Source organism: Myotis nattereri (genome assembly GCF_964212035.1).
Source record: "Myotis nattereri genome assembly, chromosome: 2".
In the NCBI taxonomy this organism is placed as follows: Eukaryota; Metazoa; Chordata; class Mammalia; order Chiroptera; family Vespertilionidae; genus Myotis; species Myotis nattereri.
Window position 1 is genome coordinate 122,046,133 of NC_138076.1, and position 23,202 is coordinate 122,069,334.

The following is a 23,202-nucleotide window of genomic DNA, read 5'->3' on the forward strand; positions in this document are numbered from 1 at the left end:
CTGGTGCATGGGTGGGTGCCGGCTGGTTTGCCCTGATGGGTGTCCTGGATCAGGGTGGGGGTCCCCACTGGGGTGCCTGGCCAGCCTGGGTGAGGGGATGATGGCTGTTTGCAGCTGGTCACACACCCTTCAGGGTGGGGGTCCCCACTGGGGTGCCTGGCCAGTCTGGGTGAGGGGCTGAGGGCCGTTTTCAGGCTGACGGGTGACTGAAGCTCCCAGCCTCTGTTTTTTTTTCTTTTTTTTTTCATTCTGAGATTTACATACCTTCTATAGCTGTCACTGGAGCTGAGAGCCGGCTCCAGCTCTGAGGCCGTTGCCGGCTGAAAGCAGGTATCTGGGTTTGTTTAGTTTCTATAATTGAAACTCTGTTACCATCACTGGCGCTCTAAGCGCTGAGCAGCTGGCGGCTGAAAGCAGGTATCTGGAGTTTGTTTAGCTTCTTTTTTTTTTTTAAATATTTTTTTATTGATTAAGATATTACATATGCGTACCCTCTACCCCCCCTCCCCCCCGCTCATCCCCTCACCCCCCCGTTGTCCGTGTCCATTGGTTAGGCCTATATGCTTGCATATAAGTCCTTTGGTTGATCCTTCCCCCATGCCCCCACCCTCCCCTACCTTCCCTCCAAGGCCCGACAGTCCAATCAAAGCCTCTCCGTCTCTGGATCAGTCCTTGTTCATCAGATTATGTTGTTCATTATATTCCACAAATAAGTGAGATCTTGTGGTATTTATCCGCTCTCCAGTTCCATCGATGCTGTGGCAAATGGTAAGAGTTCCTTTTTCTTCTTCTTCTTCTTAAAGAATACCTTTCAGCATTTCATATAATGCTGGTTTGGTGGTGATGAACTCCTTTAGCTTTTTCTTATCCGTGAAGCTCTTTATCTGACCTTCCATTCTGAATGATAGCTTTGCTGGATAAAGTAATCTTGGTTGCAGGTTCTTGCTATTCATCTCTTTGAATATTTCTTGCCACTCTCTTCTGGCCTGCATGGTTTCTGTTGAGAAATCAGCTGACAGTCGGATGGGTACTCCCTTGTAGGTAACTGTCTTTCTCTTGCTGCTTTTAAGATTCTCTCTTTATCTTGTGCTCTTGGCATTTTAATTATGATGTGTCTTGGTGTGGTCCTCTTTGGATTCCTTTTGTTTGGGGTTCTCTGCGCTTCCTGGACTTGTAAGTCCATTTCTTTCACCAGGTGGGGGAAGTTTTCTGTCATTATTTCTTCAAAAAGGTTTTCAATATCTTGCCCTCTCTCTCCTTCTGGTACCCCTATAATTCTGATGTTGGTACGCTTGAAGTTGTCCCAGAGGTTCCTTACACTATCTTCATATTTTTTGAATCTCTTTTCTTTTTTCTTTTTCGGTTGGGTATTTTTTGTTTCTTTGTATTTCAAATCTTTGACTTGATTCTTGGGATCCTCTTGTCTGCTGTTGGATCTCTGTAAATTATTCTTTATTTCAGTCAGTGTATGCTTAATTTCTAGTTGGTCCTTTTTCATGTCCTCCATGGTCTCACTATACTCCTTGAGGGATTCATTAAATTTATCGGCGGTTTCCATAAAATTCTTGACAAACCTTATAAACGTGGCCTTGAACTCTATATCCAGTCGTCTGCCCTCCTCCGTTTCTGCCAATTGTGACCTGTTTCTTTGTCTCCGCATTTTGGCTGCTTCCCTGTGTTGATAGAGTGGCCCTGCGCGCCAGGTGTCCTGTAGGGCCCAGTGGCTCAGCCTCCCCAGTTACCTGGGGTGGACACTCTTGGTGCACTCTTGGTGCCTTGGTTGTTGTAGGATCACTGGGAGGAATTGACCTCCAGGCCAATTGGCTGTGGGAAGCAGCTGTGTCTGAAGTGGGAGAATGGTCCCCCTCTGACCACTGGGTACAGTGGCTCCTGGATCTAAGGAGGTGCTAATTCAGCCCCTGCCTGAGGCCACACAGCCGGAGCCACGAAGAGGCTCAGCTGTGAAGCAATGCAAGCCGCTGCGGGGCCTTGGGCCTTCTCTTGGAAGTTCCGGGTCTGCCTGGCTGGGCTGTAGTTAGGTACATTCACATGCAAAAGCCTCTGCTGCAGCCTGGGTGGGGCGGGGTCTCAGGGAGTCAAAAGGGCGGAGAAAGAGGCTATGGCTGATTCTCCGCGCCCGGAGTCGCGCGTCTCAGTGTCCCGGTAACGGCTGCAAGCACCTCTGAGGGAAATCCGCCCTCAAGTTCGCCCGCTGCCGCCTGACAGAGCAGCCTCCCCCCGTATAAGTCCTGGGTCCCCAGAGACTTCCCAGAACCGGAGTTCAGAGCAGTCGGGAGCTTGTGATTCAAAAAGACAGCCGCGTCCTCAGGTGCCACCCCCTTTCCGCGCGCGCGCGCGAGCCGCCGCCGTACCTCTGCACTCAGCCTCCGCAGCTCCTCTGGCTCTCAGCGTGCTTTTCTTTTCTTCTAGTTGTAGAAATTACACTCAGCCAGCCTTCCTGTTGTTCTGGAGGATGTTTGCTCTGTCCTTTGGGATATTTTTCAATTGTTGTGTGAGGCGACTATTTCCCGGTGTTTATCTATGCCGCCATCTTAGTTTCTCCTGTTTAGCTTCTATAATTGCAACATTGTTGCATCTGGAGCTCAGAGCTGGGCAGAGGGAGGCGGGGAACCTTGGCTTCCTCCATCACCAGGGCAACCAAACCTCATGTTCGCTTCAGCTGCGTGGCTGCCGGCCGCCATCTTGGCTGGCGATTAATTTGCATATCTCGCTGATTAGCCAATGGGAAGGTTTGCGAAGTTACGGTTAATTACCATGTTTCTCTATTATTAGATAGGACTAGAGGCCCGGTGCACGAAATTCATGCACGGGTGGGATCCCTAGGCCTGGCCTGTGATCAAGGAAAATCGGGCCCTTCCGGGTGCCAGCCAGGGCCTTCCTTCCTGCTGGCTGCAGCCAGGGCATGCCTTCCTGCTGGCTACTGGCCAGGGGGAAGGACTGTGGGTGGTTGGCCAGCAGTGGGGAGGGGCCAAGGGAGGTTGACCGGCCATGGGAGGTTGGCTATAGGAGCACACTGACCACCAGGGGGCAGTTCCTGCATTGAGCATCTGCCCCCTGGTGGTCAGTGTGTGTCATAGTGACTGTCATTCCAGTTGTTCTGGCGTTCCGGTTGCTTAGGCTTTTATACATACAGATGACTTAGTATTTGCATGTAACCAATGCACATCCTCCCATACACTTTAAATCATGTTTAGAATACTTATAATACTTAATGTAATGTAAATGTTATAAAAATAATAGCTATACTATACTGTTTAGGGAATAATAACAAGAAAAAAGTCTCTACATGTTCAGCAACTGTCATAGGTCTAACTACATAGTACATGTCAGCAATAAGGTAGCTTTTATCCCCCAATATTTTTGATCTAGAGTTGGTTGAACCCATGGGTGAAAAACCCACAGACAAGGGCCAACTGTACTTTTGGACAATGTGAAAATCTGAATCATATTGAGAGACTACTGGATGATCTGTGAGGAACTAGCCTAAGCATATTAAAAACTAATATTTTTTATCTTTAAATTCTTTATTAGTTAAGGAATTACAAATGTGTCCTCATTCCCCCCATTAACCCCCATCCTCCCCCCTACCCCCCTTCATGCTCTGATTCCCCTGTTGTCCATGTCCATTGGTTTGGCTTATATGCATGCCTACAAGTCCTTTGGTTGATCTCTTCCCCTTACCCTCACCCTCCCCTACTTTCCCTCTGGGGGTTGATAGTCTGATCGCTGTTTCTCTGTCTTTGGATCTGTCCCTGTTCATCAGTCTATGTTGTTCTCTATATTCCACAAATGAGTGAGATCATGTGGTATTTATCTTTCTCTGACTGGCTTATTTCATTTAGCATAATGCTTTCCAGTTCCATCCAAGCTGTTGCAAAAGGAAAGAGTTCCTTCTTTTTTATCGCAGCGTAGTATCCCATTGTGTAGATGGACCACAGTTTTCTAATCCACTCATCTGCTGATGGGCACTTAGGCTGTTTCCAAATCTTAGAGTGAATTGTGCTGCTATGAACATAGGAGTGCATATATCCTTTCTGATTGGTGTTTCTGGCTTCTCGGGATATATTCCTAGAAGTGGGATCACTGGGTCAAATGGGAGTTCCACTTTTATTTTTTGAAGAAGCTCCATACTGTTCTCCATAGTGGATGCACCTGTTTGCATTCCCACCAGCAGTGCAGAAGGGTTCCTTTTTCTCCACATCCTCTCCAACACTTGTTGTTCGTTGATTTGTTGATGATAGCCATTCTGACAGGTGTGAGATGATACCGCATTGTCGTTTTGATTTGCGTCTCTCGGATGATTAGTGACTTTGAGCATGTTTTCATATGTCTTTCAGCCTTCTGTATGTCCTTTCGAAAAGTGTCTATCTAGGTCCATTGCCCATTTTTTAATTGGATTGTTTATCTTCCTATTATTAAGTTTCATGAGTTTCTTGTAAATGTTGGAGATTAAAACTGTATTGGTGATATCATTGGCAAATATGTTTTCCCATGCAGTGGGTCTTCTTGTTTTTTTGATGGTTTCCTTTGCTGTGCAAAAGCTTTTTATTTTAATGTAGTCCCATTTGTTTATTTTCTCTTTAGTTTCCATTGCCTTAGGAGCATTATCAGAGAAGAAATTCCTTCGGCATATGTTTGCAATTTTGCTGCCTGTGGATTCCTCTAGTATTTTTATGGTTTCCCGTCTTACGTTTAAGTCTTTTATCCATTTTGAGTTTATTTTTGTGTATGGTGTGAGTTTGTGGGCTAGTTTCATCTTTTTGCATGTATCTGTCAAATTTTCCCAACACCATTTATTGAAGAGACTGTCTTGACTCCATTGTATGCTCTTGCCTCCTTTGTCGAATATTAATTGGGCATAGTGCTTTGGGTCTATTTCTGGGTTCTCTATCCTATTCCATTGATCTATATGTCTGTTCTTGTGCCAGTACCAAGCTGTTTTAAGTACAGTGGCTTTGTAATACAGTTTGATATCTGGTATTGAGATCCCACCTACTTTGTTCTTCTTTCTCAGGATTGCTGCAGCTATTCGAGGTCTTTTTTTTTTATTCCAAATGACTTTCTGGAACGTTCGTTCTAGATCTGTGAAATATGCCATTGGTAATTTAATGGGGATTGCATTGAATCTATAGATTGCTTTGGGTAGTATGGACATTTTGATGATGTTGATTCTACCAATCCATGAACATGGTATGTTCTTCCATCTGTTTATGTCTTCCTCTATCTCTTTTTTCAGTGTCCTGTAGTTTTTCGCATATAAGTCTTTTACCTCCTTAGTTAAGTTTATTCCTAGATATCCTAATTTTTTTTGGTGCAATGGTAAATGGGATTGCTTTTTTAGTCTTTCTGTAATTTCACTATTGGTGTATAGAAATGCCATAGATTTCTTGCCATTAATTTTGTATCCTGCTACATTGCCAAATTCATTTATTAAGTCTAATAATTTTTTGATGGAATCTTTAGTGTTTTCTATATACAGTATCATGTCATCTGCAAATAAGGACAGGTTTACTTCTTCTTTTCCAATTTGGATGCCTTTTATTTCTTTTTCTTGTCTGATCGCAATGGCTAGTACTTCCAGTACTATGTTGAACAGGAGTGGTGAGAGGGGGCATCCCTGTCTTGTTCCTGTTCTCAGGGGAAATGGTTTTAGTTTTTGCCCATTGATTATGATGTTGGCTGTGGGTTTGTGATATATGGCTTTTATTATGTTGAGATATGATCCTTCTATTCCCACCTTGCTGAGAGTTTTTATCAAGAAAGGGTGTTGAATTTTGTCGAAAGCTTTTTCTGCATCAATTGATATGACTATGTGGTTTTTATCTCTCAATCTGTTCATGTGATGAATCACGTTTATTTATTTTCGGATACTGTACCATCCTTGCTTCCCTGGGATAAATCCTACTTCGTCATGGTGTATGATCTTTCTGTGTATTGCTGGGTCCGATTTGCTAGAATTTTGTTGAGTATTTTGGCGTCTATGTTCATGAGGGATATTGGCCTATAATTCTCTTTCATTGTGTTGTCTCTATCTGGTTTTGGTATTAGGGTGATGCTGGCTTCATAGAATGAGCTGGGAAGTGTTCCTTCTTCTTGAATTTTTTGGAATAGTCTGAGGAGGATATGTTTTAGTTCTTCCTTGAATGTTTGGTAAAACTACCCTGTGTAGCTGTCTGGCCCCAGGCTTTTGTTTGCTGGGAGCTTTTTGATGACTGCTTCAATTTCTTCCATCGTTACTGGCCTGTTGAGATTTTTAGAATCCTCTGGATTGAGTTTTGGAAGATTGTATTTTTCTAGGAATATGTCCATTTCCTCCAGGTTGTCTAGTTTGTTAGAGTAGAGTTGTTCATAGTATTTTTTAACAATTCTTTGAATTTCTGAGGGGTCCATTGTTATTTTGCCCCTTTCATTTCTGATTTTATTTATTTGAGTCCTCTCTCTTTGCTTCTTGGTGAGCCTGGCTAGAGGGTCATCAATCTTGTTTATCCTTTCAAAGAACCAGCTCTTGCTTTCATTCATCTGTTGTATTTTTTTTTTTTTTTTTGGTCTCTATATCATTTATTTCTGCTCTGATCTTTATTATATCCTTTCTTCTGCTCACTCTGGGCTTCTTTTGTTGTTCTCTTTTTAATTCTTTGAGTTGTAGAGTGAAATGATTTATTATCATTTTTTCTTGTTTTTTGAGGTAGGCCTGTAGTGCTATAAACTTCCCTCTCAGGACTGCTTTCATTGTGTCCCATAGATTTTGGGTTGTTGTACTGTTATTGTCATTAGTTTCCAGGGTGTTTTTAATTTCTACTTTGACCCCACTGGTAACCCATTCATTATTTAGTAACATGCTATTCAGCTTCCAAGTATTCGAGTTTTTTGATTGTTTTTATTGTGGTTTATTTCTAATATTATGCCCTTGTGATCTGAGAATATGCTTGATATGATTTCAATCTTCTTGTATTTGGGGAGATTTTGCTTGTGACCCAATATGTGGTCTATTTTTGAAGATGTCCCATGTGCACTTGAGAAGAACGTATATTCCATGCCTTTGGGGTGAAATGTTCTGAAGATGTCAATTAAGTCCATCTTATCTAGTGAGTCATTTAGGATTGCTGTTTCGTTGCTGATTTTTTTGTGTAGAGGATTTATCCAGTGATGTCAGTGGTGTGTTTAAGTCCCCTACTATGATTGTGTGGTTGTTGATCTCTTCCTTGTTATTTTCCGGAAGGTTTTTTTTTATGTATTTGGGTGCTCCTGCATTGTTTATAAGGTTTATATCTTGTTGTATCAATCCCTTTAATATTATGAAGTGGCCTTCCTTATCTCTTGTTATGACCTTCACTTTGAGGTCTACTTTGTCAGATATAAGTATTGCTACCCCAGCTTTTTTTTTTCATTTCCATTTGCCTGAAAGATATTTTTCCATCCCTTTACTTTCAGTCTGTGTGAGTCCCTTATTCTGAGGTGGGTCTCTTGTAGACAGCAAATATATGGGTCATGTCTTTTTATCCATTTAACCACTCGATGTCTTTTGATTAGAGCGTTTAGTCAGTTTACATTTAAAGTTATTATTGAAAGGTACGTGCTTGGATTCATTTCTATTTTCGTGCCTGTGTTCTTTCTTATCTTTATATTTCTTCTTTTTACAGCATTCCTTTTAGCATTTTTTTCATTGCTGGCTTGGTGGTGATAAACTCCCTTAGCCTTTTTTTGTCTGCAAAGCTCCTGATTTCCCCTTCAATTTTGATTGATAGTATTGCTGGATATAGTATTCTTGGATTCAGTCCTTTGCTTTGCAACACTTTGTATACCTCCCTCCGTTTCCTTCTAGTTTTATGTGTTTCTGTTGAGAAATCATTTGATAATCTGATGGGGGATCCTTTGTAGGTAACTCTCTGTTTCTTTCTTGCAGCCTTTAACACATTGTATGCGGGAAACGTATTTATACGTTTTACGTTGACTGGTAGTAGAGCACGGGACACATATTAATACGTTTTTTATAGACTAGCGGTAGAATGTGGGTAACGTATAAATACGTTTATTTTTATACTTTTTTATTGCTCTAAAGGGATGCTAACATGCAGATATACGAATTCCAAAGGACAAAATTTGGGTCTCTAACACATACAATGGTGAATTATGTATGTACTTCCAGGTATAACGGTAATCTATTCAACTGCGTAGAGTCATCCCTTCACACAGTTCTCTGCCTCGCCACGCATTCAGTGCGATTCTAAGAAAAATAATTCAGTATACATTTTACAATAAATCACAAAAAGTTTCATTGAAAAAAAATATGTAAAACAAAAGTTATCGTAATTTTACTGAACGTTGCCATTTGCGCAAAAAATTAGCAAAAATGGCCCGCGCCACCAGTTAGCACGTGATACAAACTACCTGCAAACAATGTGTTAAGATTCTCTCTTTGTCTTGTACATTTGCCATCGTTATTATGACGTGTCTTAGTGTGGGTCGTTTGGGGTTCATCTTGCTTGGGACTCTCTGTACTTGTGTAACTTTTTTCTTCCGTTTCTAAAAATCTGGGAAGTTTTCTGTCATTATTTCTTCAAATAGATTTTCTAATCCTTGCTGCTCTTCTTGTCCTTCTTGCAGCCCTATTTTGCATATGTTACTTTGTTTCATGTTGTCCCAAAACTCCCTTAGGCTCTCCTCCTGCTTTTTAATTTTTTTTCTCCAGTTGCTGTTCAGATTGAGCTTGTTTCTCTGCCTTATCTTCTAACTCACTAATTCAGGCCTCTGCTTCTTCTAGTCTGCTGTTGAAACTTTCCATGGTGTTTTTGATTGTAGCTATATCACTTTTTATTTCTTCCTGATTCTTGCATAGGTTGTTGATTTTCTCATCCATCTGGTGAATGAATTGTACAACCATTGTTCTGAATTCTTTTTCTGTCATGTTGCATGCTTCAACTTCATTAATTTCCTTTCTTGGCGACTCCTCATTGTCTTTCCTCTGGGTGTTGTGTCGTCTCTTCATTCTGATTATCTCCCGATGGTTCAAACGTCGTGTTGCGTGGGCCTGGGCCGTGTGCAGTGGGAGCCTCACACCACCCTCTATTGAGTACCTTACTAGGTGCTGAACATTGAGCTGGTACTTAAACTTTTAAAAGGCAATTATTAACTCTAGAAAAAAAATTATTCTATAAAAAAACAATACTATCTAATAATAGACAGACATGGTAATTGACCATACCTTCGATACACCTCCCATTGGCTAATAAGCACGGTATGCAAATTAACCACCAACAAAGATGGCGGCTAATTTGCATACTGCAGGCAGGGCGGGACAGCGCCAGCCGCCATCCAGGCCCAGAAGCCACCTCCCCGCCGCCCATGACCCCATCAGGTCCAGGGCCGCAGGCCGGCCCCCGTGCGCAGACCCGGAAGCCGCCTACCCACCGCCCGTGACCCAATCAGGTACCAGGCCACAGGCCGGCGCCATGTGCAACCACAGAAGCCGCCTGCCCGTGCCCGTGTGCAGCCGCAGTAACCACTGGCTGGCGCCCATGTGCAGCCGCAGAAGCCGCCTGCCCGCGGCCCAGCGCCCGTGTGCAGCCATAGAAGTCGCCTGCCTGCAGCCCGGCGCCCGTGTGCAGTGGTAGAAGCCACCTGCCTGTGGCATGTGCAGCTGCAGAAGCCGCCTGCCCGCGGCCCGGCGCCTGTGTGCAGCTGTAGAAGCTGCCTTCCCGTGGCATGTGCAGCTGCAGAAGCTGCCTGCCCGCGGCCCGGCGCCCGTGTGCAGCCGTAGAAGCCGCCTGTCCCCGCCTGTGTGCAGCCACAGAAGCCGCCTGCCCGCACCCGTGTGCATCCGCGGAAGCCACCTGCCCGTGCCCGTGTGCAGCCTCTGAAGCCGCCTGCCCACAGCCTGTGCAGCCACAAAAGCCGCCTGCCGCCGCCTGTGACCTGATCCATCCCGGGTTGCAGGCCCGCGCCCGTGTGCGGTTGCAGAAGCCACCAGCCCGTGCCTGTGTGCAGCCGCAGAAGCCGCCTGCCTGCTGCATCCTACCATGATCCACTGAGTTATGAGGCCAGAGAGCAAGGAGAACTTCCATGCCTGAGTCAAAATGGGGAGCGGAGGACATGGCCTCCCCTCCTAAAGTCGCCAAAGGATAGGACCTAACCTAAGCCACATCCTCTGAGACAGCCTGGTAGGCACTACTGACCCTCCCTGCAGGCCGGGCCCCCCTCCCCCTTCCCCTGTCCCTGCACAGCTCTCATAGCTCCCCACTGGCTGAGTCAGGCACAACAGGTTTGCAGCCACAGGGGCGATTTAGCAGCTAATGAAAAATGGAAGAATAAACAAATAAAGCAGCTACTGCAGTGGGAAAAAGACGTTCATCAAATTCTTTGTCTCTGAGAAACTGAGGTAGCCAGCACAGGCCCCTGCACGGGACCAGGCTTCTGCTTTTAAAGAAACGTCCTGGAGTTAGAGGTGAGGGGGTGCTGCCTTTCCCATCTCGGAGCTCTAGGAGGAGTCTGTGCTCCCCCTCCTGGTATTCTTAACACCCAGAGACCCCTCTCCAATCCAGGCAGGAATGTTCCACGCTGACCGCCTCCAGAAAGCAGAGAACAAAGAGGCACTTCTTGACCTCAAGCCTCTAAACCAGTGGTTCTCAAACTTGGCTGCACATTAGAATCACCTGGAAATCTTTTTAAAATCCTGATTTCTGGGCCTCATCCTCCGGAAATTCTATTTCTTTGTTATGGGGTAGGGCCACAATATTAGTAACAAAGAAACAGAATTTCCGGAGGATGAGGCCCAGAAATCAGAATTTTAAAAAGATTCCCAGGTGATTCTAATGTGCAGCCAAGGTTGAGAACCATTGCTCTAAACAGACTTGACCACTGTGGGCAAAGACCTGCAGCTAAGAGGGGACAGGTTCTGGGTGTCGAGGTCCAGAGCGTGGAAGACTTCCTGGGGGAGCAGTGGATCTGGAAGCCTGTGTGCTGGGTCAGAGACACCCCTAACTCCCAACCTCCCCTGCCCTGCACATAGACGTGCCTGGACTGGGGTGAGGAGGAGAAGGAGAACTAGAGGGAAGGAACACTGAGTGTTGGTTGGCGGCCATGTAAAAAGGACTGTGACCCTCCCCTCCCGTTGAGTCACTCCCTAAGGCAGCAGGAGACGGAGGGTCTGAGAGCAGCCACACAGCGTTGTGGCCGTGACCCAGGCACCAAGATTGTGTCTGTGCAATGGGGCTGAGGAGGTGTCAGAGGACCTCACCCCAGAAAGCCCAATAGCTCTTTGTGTGAGAGAGAGAAGGTGGCAGGGAGGGAGGGAGAGAGCGAATTGGACTCAAGAGGCCTCCAGGCCCAGATGAGGAGACTATACCAGGGACAGCATGGACGTGAGCTCTGGGGTGAGGGCCACGGGCAGCGGGTGGGGGCCAGCCCAGACAGAGGACTGAGGCCCAGATGTCCTGACCCTCGGTCCTTGTGCTCGGCTCTCTGGCGCCTCTGCCTGAGACACACACTGTCTGACATGGAAGCACAGCTCCAGAGAAGGGGGTGGGGAACCTAAGTTAAATAATATTTTGTTTTTGTTTTTTCACTTGGCAGAATGGGAGCTGAAGCTGAAGTTAGGTTTGGTTACTAAACAATAAAGAAAGCAACATTTCTCGCACACCCGACTGTGTGGTCTGAGTTTGCTGCTGCCTATAAATCGAGAAAAAGTTGTAAAATGAAGTACTAATCTCTAGGGTTTAGGTCAGACCAAGTAGTGTCATTCAGCCAGAAGCTGGCTCATTGCTGGCCAGTGCAGGAGCCTCTCCCACCTCCGTGGCAGCACTAAGAATGTCCAACTAACAGTTTAGGCCTGATCCCAAGGGTTCCCTGGCTGCCAGAAGGATGTCTGACTGCAAGCTTAGGCCTGATCCCCCGGGGAGTGGGCCTAAGTCGACAGGTGGACATCCCCCAAGGGGTCCTGGACTGCAAATGGACACAGACCGGGCTGAGGGACCCCCTGCCGAGTGCACAAATTTTTGTGCACTGGGCCTCTAGTCAAAGTATAATGACTTAGCAGAGACTAAAAACAGCTAATTACATCAGGAGAGGCAAGGAAAAGGGATGGTAATAAAGCTACATCTTATCCATCACAAGGGGAAGGTACCAATCACTAAAACCCACAAATCAAGAAATAAGAGTACATAGGTTATAACTTCAAAATGTGCTATGAGAAAAGTACATTTCTTAAGAAACAGACAAGGAGAGGAAGAAAATGGCGGAGGTTTAGACAGACGTGTCGGTGCCTTGTCCCGGAGCAGATAAGGGCGGGAAGCTGAAACGGGTAGCATACAGCCCGAATAAGCAGAGGAGATTCAGCTGAGACAGTCTGCAGCCAGGAAAGACAGAGAAATCCTAGATAAAGGGAACGGTTAGAGGCTGAGGCTGAAACCTCTCCAGGTGCGCCGGCACAGCCGCGGAGACCGTGCCATCTTGGGTGACTGTCACCGGCATCCAGAGACCAGCTACTAACCCGGCAACAACGGCTCTCAAGCAGCGCGACTACAGAGGAACTCTGCTTCTTTCCACAGAAAGGTTAGACTTTCCCCAAAGGTGTGGTTTGCAGTTTAGGTTGGAGAGTGGAACGCGCGCAGGGGGGTGGGGGCTCTGTGCCCCACAAAGACCGCGGCTGTTGGAGCCAGCGTGACCCACAAGTGTGGAAGGGCACCCCCAGGGCTGCTGGCAGAAGGGAACGCTATAAATAAGCCCACAGTTGGACGGGACACAAACGGGCAGCCTCAGATTACGCCAGTTTGCCGGCTACTCGGTGCCAGGAGCCAGAGCGCGCGCAGAGACTTCGCGCAGATTTGGAAGGTGAAGCGTTGCGAGTTCGCACAACTTCCCAGGCTCTTAAATCTGTGCGTTTGATTGTTGAACCCAGTGCAAGGGACTACCCAGTTGGGGTCAGTCACAGAGCTTGTAAGGGAAGGCTGTTTTGGGGGAGCCTGGGAAACAGAGCGGGGAGTGACTACTGGAAAACCAGCTCTGGGCGGAGGACATTCCAAACCAGCTTCCGGTACAATAGAGAACACCTGGTCAGAGAGGTCCTATACCCTCAGAGGTCAATCCCGACGCACTGCCACCCAGAGGCAGAGCCACGAACTGACTCTTCTGTAAATACAGATAAGGGCTGTCTGGGAAACCAATGTAGCCTGCCTTAAAATCAGGACTGTGGCTTACAACACGGAGGAACAGTGTATCAGAGGGAAATTCAACATTCTCCTGAATACCTGGTGTGCCAAAAAGAGGAGCAGAAGATCTGAAGCACCTTCATTACAGCCCATTTTTTTTTTAATTATTTTTTTTAATTATTGTTTCACCTTTTAACTAAGAAACAATTTATTTTCTTTTTTCATCACCTGATTTTACCCTTTTAATTACTACATTTTTATTTTTAACCAGTATTATTACTGCCACCATTTTACCATTTTTTTTTTAAAGTGTCATTTTATTTTCTCTTTATTTTATTTTGGGACTAAGGTTCTCCACTCTATTTTCATCGTTCCTTTAGCATCATTTTCCTCTACCTCAATTGTGCTGCCGTGCTAAAACTCTCTTCCCCACTTTTCCCCTTTTGCTGTCCTATTTCTCTTACCCTATTCCTGCTTTAGATTTTCCCTATTCTTCATACGCCCTGTCTAAATTTCACCCTACTTATATATCCCTTTTCCAATCACCTGCTCTAAATCCTTATCCACCTCTCCCTTATCTTTCTTCACTATCCAAATTTTTTATTCTCTCCTTTTCTCTATTGTTCTGTTGTTGCTTGCTCGATTGTTGAGTATATTGGGTTTTTTTTCTTTTCTTTTCTTTAAGGATTGTATGTGAGGTTGTTCTGCTTTTTCCTTTTCTTTTTCTGTCTCCCCATCCCCCCCTACCCCCCGGCCAGTTATTTTTGTGCTTCTGCTTTCCCTTGCCTCACTTGATATTATTGGCTGTTTGTAGTTTGTAATCACTCCAGGGATCCGTTGCTGGAATTTGTTGGGATTAGTGGCGGTTCTATCGGAGTTTTCTCCTCATATGAATAGTCTCCTCCCCTCTTCTACTTCATTCTATTTTTCCTTTTTTTTCTTTTTCTTCTTCTTTTTTTTTCTCTTTTTTGTTTTTCTCTCTATCTTTTTTTCTTCTTTCTTCCTTACCCCCCAACTCTCTTAGCTCGGGTGGCCATCTTTATTTGGGGTTATTAATACCGTAATTCATTTGTGTTCAGTGCCTGGTACGTTGTGCCTTGTTGTGTTGTATTTTGTGCCTTTAAATCAACGCAGCAGATCCAAGCAACAGCGGCCTCCTGATCTCCACACGCTCTGTCTGAGGAACAGCTGCTGTGGGTGAAGCCTCCCTCCACCAGCCAGAAGAGCCACAACAGCTGTGAACAGCACCCATCAGAAGACCCGCTAACAACAGAGGAGCAGCTGCTACCACAACCGCCCAAGGAGCAACCACAGCCCGAGGAGCCACTGCCACCTAGGGAGCAGCCACTGAACGCCTCAATATCTATATACGTCAGTGAGATCAAACATGGGTAGACAAAGAAATCCACAAAGGAAAGAAAAGGAGGACTCACCAGAAAAGCAGCTAAGTGATACAGAGGCATACAACATGACAGAAAAAGAATTCAGAATAAGGGTCCTAGAGTGCATACACCGGATGGAGGAAAAAATCGACAACTTATCCAAGAAGCAAGAAGAAACAGATGAAAAAATCGACAACTTAAGTAAGACCCAAGAAGAAATGAAGTGCGATATAGCTGCAATAAAGAACACCATTGAAAGTATCAACAGTAGACTAGGAGAAGCGGAAGACCGAATTAGTGAATTAGAAGACAGGGAAGCAAAACACACCCAAACTGTTCTTCAGTTGGAGAAAAAAATTAAAAGACAGGAGGAGAGCCTAAGGGAGCTTTGGGACAACATGAAACGAAACAACATACGAATAATAGGGGTACCAGAACAACAGAAAGAGGAACAAGGATTAGAAAACCTACTGGAAGAAATAATATCAGAAAACTTCCCTGAGGTGGGGAAGAAAAAAGTCACACAAGCCCAGAGAGTCCCAAGCAAGGTGAACCCGAAAAGACCCACACCAAGACACATCATAATTACCATGGCAAATATTCAGGACAAAGAGAGAATCTTACAGGCTGCAAGAGAGAGACGGAAAGTTACATACAAGGGATCTCCCATTAGATTATCAAATGATTTCTCAACAGAAACACATCAGGCCAGAAAAGAATGGACGGAAATTTACAAAGTGATGCAAAGCAAAGGACTGAATCCAAGAATACTCTATCCAGCAAGGCTATCATTCAAAATTGAAGGGGAAATAAGAAGCTTCACAGACAAAAAAAGGCTAAGGGAGTTTATCACCACCAAGCCAGCAATGCAAGAAATGCTAAAGGGACTGGTGTAAAAAGAAGAAATAAAAATCCCAGAAAGAAAACAGCCACACAAAAAAAAGAAATGGCTACAAACAAGTACCTTTCAATAATAACTTTAAATGTAAACGGGCTAAATGCTCCAACCAAAAGATATCGAGTGGCTGAATGGATAAAAAATCATGACCCATACATTTGCTGTCTACAAGAGACCCACCTCATTAGAAAGGACTCACACAGACTGAAAGTGAAGGGATGGAAAAATATCTTTCAGGCTAATGGAAAAGAAAAGAAAGCTGGGGTAGCAATACTTATATCGGACAAAATAGACCTCAAAGTGAAGGCCATAACAAGAGATACGGAAGGCCACTTCATAATACTAAAAGGATCAATACAACAAGAAGATATAACCCTGATAAACATATATGCACCCAATGCAGGAGCACCCAAATACATAAAAAATCTTCTGGAAGATATCAAAGGAGAGATCGACAACAATACAATCATAGTAGGGGACTTTAATACACCACTGTCATCACTGGATAAGTCCTCTAGACAAACAATCAGCAAAGATACAGCAATACTAAATGACTCACTAGATCAGATGGACTTAATAGACATCTTCAGAACACTTCACCCCAGTGCCACGGAATATACATTCTACTCAAGTGCTCATGACACATACTCAAAAATAGACCATATATTGAGTCACAAGCAAAGTATCCACAAATTCAAGAAGATTGAAATCATAAAAAGCATCTTCGCAGACCACGATGGCATAATATTAGAAATAAACTACAATAAAAACAACCCTAAATACTCAAACACCTGGAAGCTGAATAGCATGCTATTAAATATTGATTGGGTTACCAATGAAATCAAAGAAGAAATTCAAAACATCCTGGAAACTAATGACAATGAAAACACAACAATCCAAAACCTATGGGACACAATGAAAGCAGTCCTGAGAGGGAAGTTTATAGCTCTACAGGCCTCTCAAAAAACAAGAAAAAATGGTAGTAAATCAGCTAACTCTACAACTCAAAGAATTAGAAAGAGAGCAACAAGAAAACCCCAGAGTGAGCAGAAGGAAGGAGATAATAAAGATTAAAGCAGAAATAAATAACATAGAGACCAAAAAAATAATACAGAAAATGAATGAAACCAAGAGCTGGTTCTTCGAAAGGATAAACAAGATTGACAAACCTCTAGCCAGACTCACCAAGAAGCAAAGAGAGAGGACCCAAATAAACAAAATCAGAAACGATAGAGGCGAAATAACAACAGACCCCACAGAAATACAAATGATTGTTAATAAATACTATGGACAGCTCTACTCCAACAAACTAGACAACCTGGAGGAAATGGACAAATTCCTAGAAAAATACAACATTCCAAAACTCAATCAGGAAGAATCTAAAAATCTCAACAGGCCAATAACTATGGAAGAAATTGAAGCAGTCATCAAAAAGCTTCCAGCAAACAAAAGCCCAGGACCAGACGGCTTCACAGGGGAGTTTTACCAAACATTCAAGGAAGAACTAAAACCTATCCTCCTCAGACTACTACAAAAAATTCAAGAGGAAGGAACACTTCCAAGCTCATTCTATGAAGCCAGCATCACCCTAATACCAAAACCAGGTAAAGACAACACAATGAAAGAGAATTACAGGCCAATATCCCTCATGAACATAGATGCCAAAATCCTCAACAAAATCTTAGCAAATCGGATTCAGCAGTACATCAGAAAGATCATACACCATGACCAAGTAGGATTTATCCCAGGGATGCAAGGATGGTACAATATCCGCAAATCAATAAACGTGATACATCACATAAACAAATTGAAAGAAAAAAACCACATGGTCATATCAATTGATGCAGAAAAAGCATTTGACAAAATTCAACACCCATTTTTGATAAAAACTCTCAGCAAGGTGGGAGTAGAAGGATCATACCTCAACATAATAAAAGCCATATATGACAGGCCCACAGCCAACATCATACTCAATGGACAAAAACTTACACCATTTCCCCTAAGAACAGGAACAAGACAGGGATGCCCCCTCTCACCACTCCTGTTCAACATAGTACTGGAAGTGTTAGCTATTGCAATTCGGCAAGAAGAAGAAATAAAAGGCATCCAAATTGGAAAAGAGGAAGTAAAACTGTCCTTATTTGCAGACGACATGATATTATACATACAAAACCCTAGAGACTCCATCAAAAAGCTACTAGACTTAATACATGAATTTGGCAATGTAGCAGGATACAAAATTAACCCGAAGAAATCTGAGGCATTTCTATACACCAATAGTGAACTTTCAGAAAGAGAGATTATAAAAACAATCCCGTTTACCATCGCACCAAAAAAACTAAGCTACCTAGGAATAATCTTAACTAAAGAGGTAAAAGACCTCTACTCAGAAAACTACAGGACGTTGAAAAAAGATATAGAGGAAGACATAAACATATGGAAGAACATACCGTGTTCATGGATTGGTAGAATCAACATCATTAAAATGTCCATACTACCCAAAGCAATCTATAAATTCAACGCACTTCCCATTAATATACCAACGGCATACTTCAGAGATCTAGAACGAACTCTCCAAAAATTCATCTGGAATAAAAAAAGACCCCGAATAGCTGCAGCAATCCTGAAAAAGAACAAAGTCGGTGGGATCTCAATACCAGATATCAAGTTGTATTACAAAGCCACTGTTCTCAAAACTGCCTGGTACTGGCACAAGAATAGGCATATAGATCAATGGAATAGAATAGAGAGCCCAGAAATCAGCCCGAACCAATATGCTCAATTAATATTTGACAAAGGAGGCAAGAACATACAATGGAGCCAAGATAGTCTCTTCAATAAATGGTGTTGGGAAAATTGGACAGATATATGCAAGAAAATGAAACTAGACCACCAACTTACACCATACACAAAAATAAACTCAAAATGGATAAAGGACTTAAATGTACGACAGGAAACCATAAAAATTCTAGAAGAATCCAAAGGCAACAAAATCTCAGACATATGCCGAAGCAATTTCTTCACTGATACAGCTCCTAGGGCACTTGAAACTAAAGAGAAAATGAACAAATGGGACTACATCAAAATAAAAAGCTTCTGCACAGCAAAAGAAACCATCAACAAAACAACGAGAAAACCCACTGTGTGGGAAAACATATTTGCCAATGTCATATCTGATAAGGGCCTAATCTCCAAAATCTATAGGGAACTCATACAACTTAACAAAAGGAAGATAAACAATCCAATCAAAAAATGGGCAAAGGACCTAAATAGACACCTTTCAAAAGAGGACATTCAGAAAGCCAAGAGACATATGAAAACATGCTCAAAGTCACTAATAATCCGAGAGATGCAAATCAAAACAACAATGAGGTACCATCTCACACCTGTCAGACTGGCTATCATCAACAAATCAACAAACAACAAGTGCTGGAGAGGATGTGGAGAAAAAGGAACACTTGTGCACTGCTGGTGGGAATGCAGACTGGTGCAGCCACTATGGAAGACAGTATGGAGTTTCCTTAAAAAACTGAAAATGGAACTCCCATTTGACCCAGTGATCCCACTTCTGGGAATATATCCCAAGAAACCAGAAACACCAATCAGAAAAGATATATGCACCCCTATGTTCATAGCAGCACAATTCACCATAGCTAAGATCTGGAAACAGCCTAAGTGTCCATCAGTAGATGAATGGATTAGAAAACTGTGGTACATCTACACGATGGAATACTATGCTGCTCTAAAAAGGAAGGAACTCTTACCATTTGCAACGTCATGGATGGAACTGGAGAGCATTATGCTAAGTGAAATAAGCCAGTCAATGAAGGAAAAATACCACATGATCTCACTCATTCATGGATAATAGAGACCATTATAAACTTTTGAACAATAATAGATACAGAGGCAGAGCTGCCTCAAACAGATTGTCAAACTGCAGCGGGAAGGCCGGGGAGGGTTGGGGGACAGGAGGTAGGGGGGTAAGAGATCAACCAAAGGACTTGTATGCATGCATATAAGCATAACCAATGGACATAAGACACTGGGGGATAGGGGAGGCTGGGGGACTGTCTAGGGCGGGGGGATAAAATGGACACATATGTAATACCCTTTGTAATACTTTAAGCAATAAAAAAAAAAAAAAAAAAAAAGAAACAGACAAAAGAATTAAAAGCACCAGCCCATTGCAGCAAATTTGATAAAATTGACTTTTTTTAAAAAAAATAATTTATTGATTTTTTACAGGGAAGAAGATAGATGGATAGAAAGAAACATTGATAAGAGAGAAACATCCATCAGCTGCCTCCTGCACACCCCCTACTGGGGATGTACCCGCAACCAAGGTACATGCCCTTGACCGGAATAGAACCTGGGACTTTTCAGTCCGCAGGCTGACACTCTATCCCAGGGGTAGGCAAACTTTTTGACTCGAGGGCCACAATGGGTTCTTAAACTGGACCAGAGGGCCGGAACAAAAGCATGGATAGAGTGTTTGTATGAACTAATATAAATTCAAAGTAAACATCATTACATAAAAGTGTATGGTCTTTTTTTTTTTTTTTTAGTTTTATTCATTTCAAACGGGCCGAATCCGGCCCGCGGGCCGTAGTTTGCCCACGGCTGCTCTATCCATTGAGCCAAACTGGTCAGGGCTAAATTTGACTTTTTAAAAAATAATGTTTTCATTTATTTCAGAGAGAGAAATGGAGAGGGAGAGAGAGATAGAAACATTGATGAGGAAGAAACATCAATTAGTTTTCTTCTGCATGCCCCTACTGGGAATCAACCCACAACCCAGGCAAGTGCCCTGATTGGGAATCAAACCAGTAACCTCCTGCTACATGACACAATGCTCAAGCAACTGAGCCCAATCCGGCAGGGCAATAAATTTGACTTTTAAAATAACATGCGTTATCTTTGATTGAAATTTTTATATTGCTTTAAACAAAAGAGGAGGATAAGTTCAACAATGTCAAACATTACAGAGTGGTCAAAATAAGGGCTTGAGATATCCAGATCTATTAAACAGGTAGTCACTACTGACCCTAAAATTATTTCAGTGGGTTGGTAGGGCAATAAGTCATATTGCACTGGGTTTAAATGGAAGGTAAAAATGCTAGAATACTACTGAAAAAAATACCTTTGCACATTATACTTATGACCCACATTTTGTTAATTGCAGGACTTATTCTCTCCCACTCACTACACATATATGAAAGAACAAAATGAAACAATACAGTACCCCAGTCTGCACTTTTCCTGTCCCAGGAGATCATGTCATCTCAGGAGAGAGTGACATGCTTCCATCAGCAAGTGAGAGAAAAAGAATGAGTCACTTCCTTTTATTCACTCATTCCACACACCTATTAGGAGCCTCATATGGGCCAAATGGGCCACGTTCTGCTAGATGATAGGGACACAAAGGTGAGGACCACAAAGTCCTTATCCTCCAGGAGGTCACAGCCTATTGAGGGACCTTCACAGCAACACATGCATCTCACTCTCACAGAGTACTTGCTATAAAAAAGTAACTAAAGTGCAAGAGAGAAGTAGGAACTGATTACCACAGCCCTAGCAACCTCAACAACCAATGTCTAAGGAATCCCTCATTCCAGGCCAGGAAGAAAAAACTTAGGGGCCCTTGATTGGATCCCTCCAGCTCTCAGTAACCAAGTGCCTGGAGATTAAATCAACATGTTAAATCTGTGAATAAGCCAAAGTAATTTCTATGTTGCTCAATATCAAAGCGAGTGCCCAGAGAAGTCTTAAAAGTTTCAGTGCTATGCTTCTACTGCCATTCAAATTCTCCTTTGCCTTTAGCCTAACTTTCCTTAGAACCCGGGGTTGTGTTTAACAATTTAATAGAGGGAAGTGAGCATTACTCAGAAAGGTAAACTGAGAAAACTACTTTGCCCAACTCCAAACCATGAAAATCTCTGCAGAGGCAAATAAACCTCTGACTAGTCGTAATCAGGGTCTCCCAAGAGCCCTCTTGGGGCAACTGTTCATACTTACAGTGCCAGTTGGACTCTCAAATATCCCAATCTTGCCATCCTCCAACACCTGGTACAACACTGTCATGAAGTTTTTCTGGATGGAATAGGGTGTGAAGGGAAAAGGGAAATGGATGCCACTGATCTCCTGGTTTTTATCAGCCATGATCCTAAGGGGAGAAAAATATCTGGTAGTTCTCTGATGAACCAGGAAGAACGGGCTTGAAATCTAGAATAGTTCTTAAGAGCAGTCTCAATACTGATTACGGATTTTCTCCTTAGGCTCTAGATTATTTGGCAAGCAGAGATCATGTTCTCTCCATCATGTGCATATCCCCATGAAGCCACACCAAATCATGCAATCCACCCAGCGACATTTATCACAAAGGGCTCTAGAACAGTGATGGCGAACCTATGACACGCGTGTCAGAGGTGACACGTGAACTCATTTTTTCGGTCAATTTTTCTTTGTTAAATGGCATTTAAATATATAAAATAAATATCAAAAATATAAATCTTTGTTTTACTATGGTTACAAATATAAAAAAATTTCTATATGTGACACGGCACCAGAGTTAAGTTAGGGTTTTTCAAAATGCTGACACGCTGAGCTCAAAAGGTTCGCTATCACTGCTCTAGAAGAATGCAGAATATGAAAGCCCTTATACAGAAACTCCCTGCATTTCACCTGAGGTACTTTTGCTGCCTGGATAGCCTTCTAATGCCTCTTCGAGAGGCGTGGAGATTTCTTCTCAAAGACCTGTGCCCTCGCCGAAACCGGTTTGGCTCAGTGGATAGAGCGTCGGCCTGCGGACTGAAGGGTCCTGGATTCGATTCCGGTCAAGGGCATGTACCTGGGTTGCGGGCACTTCCCCAGTGGGAGATGTGCAGGAGGCAGCTGATCGATGTTTCTCTCTCATCGATGTTTCTAACTCTCTATCTCTCTCCCTTTCTCTCTGTAAAAAATCAATAAAATATATTAAAAAAAAACAAAAAAAACCCCTGTGCCCTGGGATCAAAGATGTTGCCTGTATTCACTTCTGCAGCAGTCTTCCCTCACTTCTGCACAGGGCGGTATTTGCATGACAAATGCCGCTTTATCCTGTTGGAAGACCTGTAAGTAAAATCATGACACACAGGCAGAGAATTACAAGTACAATTACAGTTTTTCTGACATGGCACAGGTTAATGTACATAACCTTATTTTACAGACACCTTTAGTTTGCTTCTTAGTTCATCCTACCTTCCATTTCCAGTACAAACCAGAGCTGCCTCCAAAAAAAGTTTTGGCCTCAAGAATCAGAGCCTTCTGTCTGGCTCCTGCCCAGATCACTGGTCAGCCTACAGACATCTAAGGCATCCAGCCTGATCTTATCAGCCCTGCACTTTCTGTCCCTCCAGAGGGAATGACCAGTCCTCAATGACAGCTCAGCTCCTCAGAGAAGTCTCTCCATTTATTTTAAAAAATATATTTTATTGATTTTTTACAGAGAGGAAGGGAGAGGGATAGAGAGTTAGAAACATCAATGCGAGAGAAATATCGATCAGCTGCCTCTTGCACACCCCCAGTGGGGATGTGCCCGCAACCAAGGTATATGCCCTTGACCGGAATAGCGTCCGCAGGCCAACGCTCTATCCACTGAGCCAAACCAGTTAGGGCAGAAGTCTCTCCCTTTAGTTGGCCACCCTACAGTGGTCAAACACCCTCCCTCCAAATACACGTGCATGCACACACGCAGGCCACTCTACGGTCACTCTTTGATGTC

General features: G+C 43.5%; 1 protein-coding gene across 1 annotated transcript in view; it reads right to left on the bottom strand.

The window, feature by feature from the left end:
- DDX11 (DEAD/H-box helicase 11) overlaps positions 1-23,202 on the bottom strand; it is a 55,174-nt gene that overhangs the window by 26,481 nt on the left and 5,491 nt on the right. The window contains exon 3 of the mRNA XM_081083664.1: positions 21,459-21,606. Within this exon, the coding sequence (XP_080939790.1) occupies positions 21,459-21,602 (144 nt within the window). The 5' untranslated portion in view covers positions 21,603-21,606. The remainder of the gene's footprint in view (positions 1-21,458; positions 21,607-23,202) is intronic.